Source organism: Sinocyclocheilus anshuiensis, unplaced genomic scaffold, assembly GCF_001515605.1.
Source record: "Sinocyclocheilus anshuiensis isolate Anshui unplaced genomic scaffold, SAMN03320099.WGS_v1.1 scaffold436, whole genome shotgun sequence".
Taxonomy (NCBI): Eukaryota; Metazoa; Chordata; class Actinopteri; order Cypriniformes; family Cyprinidae; genus Sinocyclocheilus; species Sinocyclocheilus anshuiensis.
In genome coordinates, this window is record NW_015560618.1 from 3,101,296 (window position 1) to 3,112,268 (window position 10,973).

The window sequence follows — 10,973 nt, forward strand, 5'->3', positions numbered from 1 at the left end:
ATTACACCAAATACACCAAATAATGTTCTTTTTAGCAACGTCATATGACCCCTTTAAAGATTTATAGGTCTTGTGGAGAGAGAATTCAGTACCCAGAATGTACTTCCTATGTTGAATTCCATTTCTACTTCTACTTCCTGTGAGTTGTGCCCCATTCATTTTAAAGTTGCACTCATGAATTGAAAGGCAGCCAATTCTTCAATTCAGAATTTTGCCCGACCCTAATCTATCGACCATGATTTTGCCAAGCTGTTCCTAACATTACCCTCTAAAATTGAGGGAAATTTTGTTGTTCAAGCCCCAAATCAAGCTTTAAACATAACCCTAAAATACAGGATCATCAAGGAGACCATCAGAGTAGGAGAGAAGCGGACAGAGACAGCTTAGGAAGAGATAATTAAAATGAGTAGGAAGGCTAACTGAGGGAAAAAAAAACAATTATGAACATTTCATTCACAGCCCCGTGTCTTTTAATAGACTGTTTTTCCATATTTGTATGAAACACTGTACTGAGCAGGTCCGTGCTCACTCACCTTCGCCATCTCTATTCACTCGCCTCGTTCGCCCGTTTGATGCATTAAAGGGGTCATATGATGCGATTAAAATTTTTCCTTTCTCTTTGGAGTGTTACAAGCTCTTGGTGCATAAAGAAGGTCTGTAAAGTTGCAAAGACTAAAGTCTCAAATCCAAAGAGATATTCTTTATAAAAGTTAAGAGTCAGCCACACCTACCTAAAACGGCTCGTTCTAACACGCCCCCACATATCTACCTCACTATGTGGGAAGATTTGCATAACGCCGCCCAAATGTTCACGCAAAGAAAGAAGGCATAACTTTTATTCTCGCTGTAGTATTGTTGCAGCTGCCGCCATGTCCTGAAGATGCTGTGTGCTTCGTTGTGAAAGCGAAACTACTTTGTTTGGTCTTCCAAAAGAGGACGATATCTGCTTCGTCATGCCTAAAGCTGATCTGTGCTGGTCGCTGAGGAAATACATAAACTTGGATGTATTTGGATGTATATATGCTGTGGCTCGCCGGATCGGCTTTCACCTATGAGGCGCCGGGTTGGACAAAAGTGAAGCGAACGCGGAGAGAGAGAGCGACAGTTCGCGAGAGAGGCCGAGTGTGTCCGAGAGAGAGCGAGATGCATGAGAGAGACCGAAAATGTGCGCGAGAGGGACAGACAGTGCGCGAGAGAGAGCGAGAGAATGCAGACAGGGTTTTATATTTACGCGGCACGATGCAACGTGCAAAAAGACAGTATAAGTCATTATAATCAGTAATTATGTCCCCACTGGATGCAACAAATGCCTCGTTTGTAATGGGTTTTAATGTTTTTGTCTTGTCGCTCCGGCCGGGACACAGCATCAACAGTATGGTAAGGGGCGTAACATTTCCGTCTCACGCTTGAGGTATTCGGCCAATCACAACGCACTGGATAGCTGGCCAATCACAGCACACCTCGCTTTTTCAGACCGATGAGCTTTGTAAAAGTCGACGCGTTTCAGAAAGGCGGGGCATAGAGGAGAAACAATAATGTACAGTATGTGGAAAATAATGTTTTTTTTTTACTTTAAACCGCATAAACACATTTCATTACACCAAATACACAAAATAATGTTCTTTTTAGCAGCATCATATGACCCCTTTAAGGCACTGCCGCTCTCTGGACTCATGCCTCTTTTGTCCTTCCTGACCGCTCACCTTCTTTCCCTTCCGCAGGTCCAGCTGGGAATTACCCGAGCTTCGACAAGGACGTGTGAAGGCCATAAGCGATTCTGACGGCGTCAGTTATCCCTGGTACGGTAACACCACCGAAACAGTGACCCTCTCTGGCCCCACGTCCAAGCCGTCCCGGCTAACGGTGAGTATGAACGACAACTTCTACCCCAGCGTGACTTGGGCGGTGCCCATCAGCAACAGCAACACGCCCATGCTCACGCACATCACCAGAGACCAGAGCTTCATCACCTGGCTGGTGGCGCTAAACGCAGACACCAAAGAGCGTATCGTTCTTCAGACGGTGCGCTGGCATATGCGCGTAGACATTGAGGTGGATCCTTCCATGCCGCTTGGTTCTCGAGCCAAACTGATGGGACGGCCGCATCAGGAACAGCCGCACATTCTCAGCAACAACGAGCCCATCCCGCCCAACGCTCTGGGCAGGCCCAATGCCAACGATGCCCAGGTGCTGATGTGGAGGCCCAGGAGAGGACAACCTCTGGTAGTGATACCACCCAAATAGGGGTGTCTTAACAGTGCCTATGGGACATTGAAGACTGCATGCACTGTTTGGCCTTGTGGATTCCCAGTTTTGTTGGGTTTCTCAGTTGCTCTGAACTAGTCAGTCGAGAAGGGAATTCTCTGCGTGCACCATGAGGTTTTACTACCTTTACCTGGTCAGACAGCAAATGATCAGGAGTAACTAGTACTACATGAACCCACTAGGTTTAAGGAATAGTTCACAGAAAAAAATGAAAATGTACTAACCCTCGTGTTTTTTATTTTCTTTCTTCTGCAGAACACAAAAGAAGATCTGCGGCCCTGGACCACTAAACCAGTCATAAGGCTCAATTTTTTGAAATTGAGATTGATACATCATCTGAAAGCTGAATAAATATACTTTCCATTGATGTATGGTTTGTTAGGATAGGACAATATTTGGCTGAGATACAACTATTTGAAAATCTGGAATCTGAGGGTGCAAAAAAAATCGCCTTTAAATTTGTCCAAATGAAGTTCTTAGCAATGCATATTACTAACCAAAAAGTAAGTGTTGATATATTTACGGTAGGAAATTTACAAAATACCTTCATGGAACATGATCTTTACTTAATATCCTAATGATTTTTGGCATAAAAGAAAAATCGATCATTTTGACCCATAGAATGTATTGTTGGCTATTGCTACAAATATACCCCAGCAACTTATGACTGGATTTGTGGTCCAGGGTCACATATTTTGTAGAATGTTTCAGCTGTTTTTGTCCATACAATGAAAGCCAATGGGGTCCAAAAATTTACATCGAAATATATGACTTAAATGTAGCATATAACATTAATGAGTGCAACTCGACTGGAATATTTCAAGTCCTCCAGGGCAACATGATCGTTTTGAATGAAAATGTAAGACTTCGAATCATTGATCAACACATGCATACACAGACTACATAAAATATGGCGAATGTCAACGAAAGTCACGACTGGTTCCTGCAAGTCATGTCGTAATATGGACAAAATACAGCTGAATACATTCTTCAAAATATCTTCATTTGTGTTCCATAGAAGAAAGATAGTCAAACAGATTTAGAACGACATGAGGGTGTGAAAATGATGACAGAATGTTCATTTTTCAGTGAACTATCCCTTTTGGAAAACCCTTAGTGGTAATATCTTTACAATTATTACTAAGAGTCTTACGTTACGTTTTTTTTTTTGCAACAAGGCCCTAAACTTTCAGGACGGATGCTATATAATGCATGAAAAAGATTGAATGTTTGGTCCCATACAACACAAAGTGAATCCAGTGGCATTAAAAGAACCAAGGGAGGTCACCGCAGGTCCAGCCGGAAATGTACACTTTTGCTTTATAGGACAACCAGCAAAACTCTTTGAAACTTCTACCAGTCGATTGAGACTTGTGACTTCACTATTTAGTAATGTCGAGGATGCAGTGGGGCCGTTCATCCAATCAGTCGATAGGAGTTTGTTTATACTCGCACATGAGTCCATTAGAGTTTACGCAGTGGGTGCTGCACCATAGGCATTCACCAGATTAATCACATGACATACACACTCCATCTGTGCCATTCCACGTCCCTGTCTCCCTCTCTCTATTCTCTATCTGTCTCACTCCGTCCTCTCCCACTGAGACTCCTTGGGTAATTATGACACAGACGAAATTGAGTTTCCATTACAAATGTCAGGTTTAGCTTTTGAAGGGATAAAAAGTAAATCCGAAAATGACAATTCTGTCCTTATTTACCCATCTTTGTGTCGTTACAAACCTGCATGTTTTTTTTTGTTGGACACAAAGATATTTTGAGAACTGTTTTGTCCATGCAGTGAATTTTAGCAGGGTTCAAAACAACAAACAAAACATCCTTGATTTAGGATGACACAATTACTAACTTTTTATGAAAAATGGACAAAACTTTTATCTATGTAAAATCAAATAGATTTTGGACTTGCTTTCAAAATAATGCTTTTGCTAATAAAGTGTCACAAAAATTCATACAGGGCTGTTTAAATACGAAAAATAAAGCAACAATAACAAAAAGAAATAAATATTAAAACAAAATAAATAACTTGCAGTCTTGGCACGCAATGCAAATTAATATTTAAATAAAGATTTATATAAAGTTAGAAGATGTTTTTTTTTTTTTTTACAAAGTAGGCTCTAGGAAATCAATGTGAAAAACAAATATATAAAAAAAAATCCAAAATAAATGTTAAACTATGGGTTCTGTCATCTTTCTCTGGAGTAAACTGTTCTGTGGAGGGACCAACAAACTAACATGCATACAGTATAAAGTGTGTGGCTAATGCTTTCATGAGACACTGCTAAATTTACTACTTATAAATTACTTGAGAGTTTTATTCATTATTTGCATGCTTTTAATTTAGTGAATTGTATTGTTTTATTATGCACTGAATTGGACTGGTTGGAAATGAAGAGGTTGATATCCAGTCTGGACATATAACAGAAAATAATAATAATGACTAACTCTTAAATCTAACAGAGCATTTATTCATGCCTGATGCTTTGCCTAAAATCACTTTCAAAGGAAAGTTTCATTGGAAGTTGAGATGCATGCAGTACGTCTAAAAGCTTGGAGCACTGATCTAGACAAAGGTAGAATACATCATATGGGGTTCCTTCTCTGTAATATGATAAATACCTCACATCATCTCCCTCTATCATTTCTCAGTTACATCTTCTGTATCTCTCTCAAAGCCATATTCCTCCTCAAGATGATAATCTAAATAAAAGACACATTCAAACATATGAACTCATTATCTGAAAATGCATGAACACCAGCGGCAGATTAATGATTTCAAAATTTCGTAGAACAGGATGTGCCGAAATGAGGAATAAAAATGTTGCTTAAATGGTTAAAACCCACTTTTTTTCATTTCCACATGCTTTCCCACTGCAAAACAAGTCTATGCAATGGAAGAGACTGAGTTTACTGTGGAAAAGTTTCATAGAATTGCATTATGGGCGAGGAAGACCCAGTTAGAGGGGGAACTGATTTTTCATCTCCCTTCTTGCATGCAAGTCATTTTTGCATAAAACAAACTGTGATGCAACATATATATTATTTCCACTGAAACCCCCAGCTGAGAGCAACAAGGTCTGACAGTTCACTCTGTTCATTCAAGGACCAATAAAAGTGCACTGAGCATCTCGCAGGAGTCTGATCTCTCAACATTTTTCCCACAATGCCAGATCATTAGACCAGTCAAAATGCAGTCATTACTCCTAATGGTTCAACGTTTGAGATTCAACTTGTTTTTATTACCAGAATTGAAACACTTTTTATTGGCTTTGAGAAAATGATGTTTCTCAAAGGATACATTCAAGTAAAACAATCGCTTTCTCAATACGCCAGCACAGAAAATAAATATGAAACTGTAACATGTTGAATTTGTGAGGCTCTGTCTCAGAGATTCCTATTACAGGTGCATCTCAATAAATTAGAATGTCGTGGAAAAGTTCATTTATTTCAGTAATTCAACTCAAATTGTGAAACTCGTGTATTAAATAAGTTCAATGCACACAGACTGAAGTAGTTTAAGCCTATGGTTCTTTTAATTGTGATGATTTTGGCTCACATTTAACAAAAACCCACCAATTCACTATCTCCTTTTCCATGACATTCTAATTTATTGAGATGCACCTGTATATGTAAACACATTTCAAATGGAAGTCCTTAAAGTCCTCAGCTGAGTGTAACAAACAGTCCTGCCACCTAATACGTCAGAAGCAGGAGTTTGATTCCTGGTGTGTTGATGTCATATAATATTATTTTTTTTTGTGCTACCTTCTAATAGCGTCCTTACAATACACCGGTTCTCTTGTCCTGAACTTCACCTGAAGTAGAGCATCTCCTGATGATTGTTTATCATCTCATGTCCAGTCTTCTATACTTTACTAGGGTTGACCGCAGGTGTGCTCTCATACCCGTAGAGAAACGTAGCAGCGATAACCAGCATCGCACCCAGGATAAACACACTACAAAAGAAAAAAAAAAGCTTCATTTTCCTCAAGTTCTACAAAGTGCAATAAGTGGGTCATTCCCAAGAAACGGTGCCATTTACGCCATAAAAATTTCAGGACTTTTTTAATAATTTCATTTGAAAAGGTTACTGCTGAACTGCCAAGAATTCATATTTTCGCATCTCAGGCCGAAATTTACAGGGACATTGCTGTCATAGACGTTGGGTGATCACCGCAGGGGAGACATTCCCAAAAATATTCAGATTAGAGCAACATTATTTCAACCCTGTCACAGTAAGTTTGGAATTTATAACCTAGAACTTGAATAGATCACTGAATAATAGCAGATACTTTTGTTACAAATAAATTCATAAATGTGAACTTAAATATGTGGAAACACTAATAAAGGCTCAGGGAACACATAGTCAATTCACCAACAAGTGACAATGCTTTCTGTGTTGAGGGCCATTCACACAGAACGTGTTTGTTGTGTTTAAAACTGAAAGACACATCAATGAGTTTTTGCATTCCATAGCGCAGTTTTTCTACATATACCTGTGCTGGACGGATGTGTTTTACGCATCGTCTCTTTCCTTGCGCTGACAAACTGCTTTAAAAACTGACACTCGAATTAATAGTAGTTACATTTTTAAATAACACATCTCTTGCATTTTTTCTTTTCACTGTGTCCATTTTGCTGTGTGTCCACCAATGTGTTTTTTTCAAATTGTTTCAATAGTAGCGTTGCATATTTTAAAAAGGCAGCACCATGATGAGAGTCACCGTCATCACATGTTTGGCTTTTGTTCTTGCTCTTTTCTTGAGAGTTGGGAAAACCTCGAGTTGTTTTATTCCACCCCCACACATTTTTAAACACAAAAACATGTTTTATGTGCATCTTTACATACAAGCAATGGAAAAGTAGCATATCAGAGCACAAAAACGCATTCTGTGCGAACGGCCCCTCAGGGTGTTTGAAAATGCGAGATACTTCGTCTTCGGAAGGTCCAAATACGTGTTTATTTAAAGTTTAACTTTTTAACCCGAGTGCCTCCTTTTTATATTGCTTTATATGTGCATATATGTATATGTATTATGGTGCAAAATACGCAAGATGCAAACTCAACGTTCAAACATGTTCACCTAGCGCATGTTTACATAAAAAAATACAATGGAAAAGCAGCACAGTGGAATATAAAAATATGTTCCGTGTCGGTGTTGATAACTTTGTGGGCAGTGTGCCGACATTCAGCACCGATGTGCTACGGGTGTCCCGAGTTCGAATCCTGACTCGAGGACCTTTACTGATCCCGCCCCCCTATCTCTCTCCCACTTTACTTCCTGTCAGCTCTGATCTGTCCAATCATAATAAAGAGGAAAAATGCCAAAAATAAATCTTAAAAAATAAAAAGATTGTTAAAAGATTGTTAAGGTGTTAAAAATACAAAATGCAGAGTAGTGGAATGATAGTAGCTTCACAAAAAACTTAAAGGGATAGTTCACCCAAAAATGAAAATTCTGAGATTAATTACTCACCCTCATGTCGTTCTAAACCCGTAAGACCTCCGTTCGTCTTCGGAACACAAATTAAGATATTTTTGATGAGAATTCATGAATTCTGACAGCTCTCTGACCCTCCCATAGACAGCAGTGTAATTACCACGATCAAGGTCCAGAAACATAGCAAAGAGATCGGTAAAATAATCCGTGTGACATCAGGGGTTCAATCGTAATTTTACGAAGCTACAACAATACTTTTTGTACGCAAAGAAAACAAAAATAACGACTTTATTCAACAATTCACTGAACGTAAACAGCGTATGCTATTCTACGTATTCTACGTTGTTTACGCTTTGATTTGAACGAAAACAACGTATCCGCATGACGCAGCTGACACAGAAGAGCATACGCTGTTTTCGTTCAGTGGATATTCTCCAAAATGGCACCAGGGTGACGCGGAGGAGACGAATTGTTGAATAAAGTCGTTATTTTTGTTTTCTTTGCGTACAAAAAGTATTCTCGTAGCTTCGTGCAAGGAGATCTGTAAAATAATCCGTGTGACATCAGGGGTTCAATCGTAATTTTACGAAGCTACAACAATACTTTTTGTACGCAAAGAAAACAAAAATAACGACTTTATTCAACAATTCGTCTCCTCCGCGTCACCCTGGTGCCATTTTGGAGAATATCCACTGAACGAAAACAGCGTATGCTCTTCTGTGTCAGCTGCGTCATGCGGATACGTTGTTTTCGTTCAAATCAAAGCGTAAACAACGTAGAATACGTAGAATAGCATACGCTGTTTACGTTCAGTGAATTGTTGAATAAAGTCGTTATTTTTGTTTTCTTTGCGTACAAAAAGTATTCTCGTAGCTTCGTAAAATTACGATTGAACCCCTGATGTCACATGGATTATTTTACCGATCTCCTAGCTACGTTTCTGGACCTTGATCGTGGTAATTACCTTGCTGTCTATGGGAGTAATTAATGACAGAGTTTTCATTTTTGGATGAACTAAGCCTTTAAGGCTTTATTTAGTGTTGTGCAAATGTAATAGTTTAGTGTGAAATTCACTTTTCTATTGATGATAATACGTTCCCTTAAAAACCCTTCATTTTGTCAGTGATTCTCTGGGACAGCCGTGTTACCCACAGATCCAGTTTCAGGCAAGAAGCACAAATATTGTGCGTGTAATTAAAAGAAACGTCCTACCGCCGCAAGCTACAGCATACAACACAATAAATTAAAATGTATCTGCTCTGCTGTAGCTAAAAATGGAAAATTATGAATATATCAAACCAACATAATGAATGCACACAAATCTTTGATTTGTTTTTTGAAATGATAATGTGCTCTGGCATAATTTAAACATGTAAAATGACACAAATGTAAATGACCAAAAATGTAACTCTAGTCAGGAGACGCATTTAACAAACAAATGTGTTGTAAAACAGTACAAACCAAACACTTGCGTGTGGATCTACACAAACATACATCTGCAATGAATACGTGTGAATTAATTGCCTCAGAGGGCAAAGAGGCACTTCAAACAAATCAAAAGATTGCTCTGTTTGTTGGCTCATCCCGACCAGTTCAACACAGCAACAATTTGCGTGAGTTTAGGGAGGGATGCTCTTTAGCCACGTACACACTAAAGTCAAATACGCTTGTACTGTGTATACAGTTTGATAATTCACAGGAGTATTCAGTATCTTGTGAATTTTACCAGTAGTAAGGGACACACATGGCACCATTTCCCCAAGAAAGACCCAAATACAAATGCGACTGTCTTACCTAGTAGGGTCAAAATCTTCCAACAAGAAATAAGAGATGAGGGTGGACAGAATGATTGAGATGGATGTGGCAAAGCCCTTCAGGATGTTATCTGCATATTTGATGACAGCTGCAATGACTAACCCACCCAAAGCCTACAGGAAGTATGTGAAACAGGTTTAACACATATAACAATGTGACACGCAGGTCTGTGCATGTGCTATTCTGAGAAAGAAGTGAAAATGTACCTGAAGAGCCACCACAGTCCACGTCACATGATTGTACCCTTGAAAGAGTCCATTCTCCTGCACTCTTTCTCCGTCGTACGCAAACACTCCCCCAAGTCCAAAAATCAGTCCAAATAAACCTGAAACGAACAATGGAACACGTGTGGAGAAAAAGCAAACCTGTTTCACAAAAGCAAACACATTTCCTGAAACCTGAAGCAGAAACTTGTAAACAATGGCTACCTAAAACTAAATGTGTTTTTGTTTCTCTTCAGGACAAAAATGAAAATAGGTTGCCGGGCCTTTTCTAGGTTCACATTTTTAATAAAAATCTGCTGACCTAGCTGAATATTACGGATCCAGACACTCTGCTTGCTCTCTTTGAGGATCTTTTCAAAATACACGCCAGCAAATCCGCTGGAGAAGCAGGCCACAAGCACAGCCAGCAGACCCATCAACTGAGAGCTGGCAGTCAGATCCTCCTGCTTGGTGCTTGATGTAACTTCAGCTGGCCACTGTTGGTTCAGGTTAAACATAGGAGGAGTCATATTTACAGCATAGACGAGTTTTCAAACCCCCCAAGAGAGTGCTAGAAGGTCCGTGGAAATGTTTAGAGAAAAACGGTGCTAAAAATAAATAATACATAATAGAAAAAGATTTTAAAAAATCAAATTATTTAATTAATTAAAATAAATAAATAAAATAATATGAAAATCAAAAAATTTACAAAATTCTAACCTTTCATTGAAGTAAAACAATGGAAATTGGGGGGAAAATCTCATTATGAAATAAATGTTTTTCTCTAGTTCACGTTAGCCACATTTATTGGCACCCAATTATTGCAATGTCCTTTTCCCAAGATAACAGTTCTGAGTTTTCTCCTATAATGCCTGATGAGTTTGGAGAACACCTGACGAGAGATCAGAGACCATCCCTTCATCAAGAATCTCCAGATCCTCCAGAATACCTGCTCCATGTTGGTGCTTCTTCTCTTCAGTTCACCCCACTCTTTTTCTACATGGTTAGTTCAGGGAACTGAGACAGCCATGGCAGAAGCTTCATTTTGTGCTCAGTGACACACTTTTGTGTTGATTTTGATGTTTGTTTTTGATTATTGTTCTGATGGAAGATCCAACCACGGCCCATTATTAGATTTCTAACAGAGTCAGTCACTTTTTGATTTTTTTATCTGTTGGTATTTGATAGAATCAAAGATGCCATGTATCTAAACAAGATGTCCAGGACCTCCAGC

The 10,973-nt window shown here is 39.0% G+C and overlaps 2 protein-coding genes across 2 annotated transcripts in view; one reads left to right on the forward strand and one right to left on the reverse strand.

The window, feature by feature from the left end:
• fam78ba (family with sequence similarity 78 member Ba) overlaps positions 1–2,469 on the forward strand; it is a 5,123-nt gene extending 2,654 nt beyond the window's left edge. Inside the window, exon 2 of the mRNA XM_016478075.1 lies at positions 1,722–2,469. Within this exon, the coding sequence (XP_016333561.1) occupies positions 1,722–2,244 (523 nt within the window). The 3' untranslated portion in view covers positions 2,245–2,469. The remainder of the gene's footprint in view (positions 1–1,721) is intronic.
• Positions 2,470–5,959: 3,490 nt separating this feature from the next.
• Positions 5,960–10,973, reverse strand: part of LOC107681704 (UDP-N-acetylglucosamine transporter-like) — a 9,579-nt gene continuing 4,565 nt past the window's right edge. Inside the window, exons 4-7 of the mRNA XM_016478015.1 lie at positions 10,062–10,236; positions 9,743–9,861; positions 9,516–9,649; positions 5,960–6,236 (exon numbers count right to left, since the gene is read on the reverse strand). Of these exons, the coding sequence (XP_016333501.1) occupies positions 6,146–6,236; positions 9,516–9,649; positions 9,743–9,861; positions 10,062–10,236 (519 nt within the window). The 3' untranslated portion in view covers positions 5,960–6,145. The remainder of the gene's footprint in view (positions 6,237–9,515; positions 9,650–9,742; positions 9,862–10,061; positions 10,237–10,973) is intronic.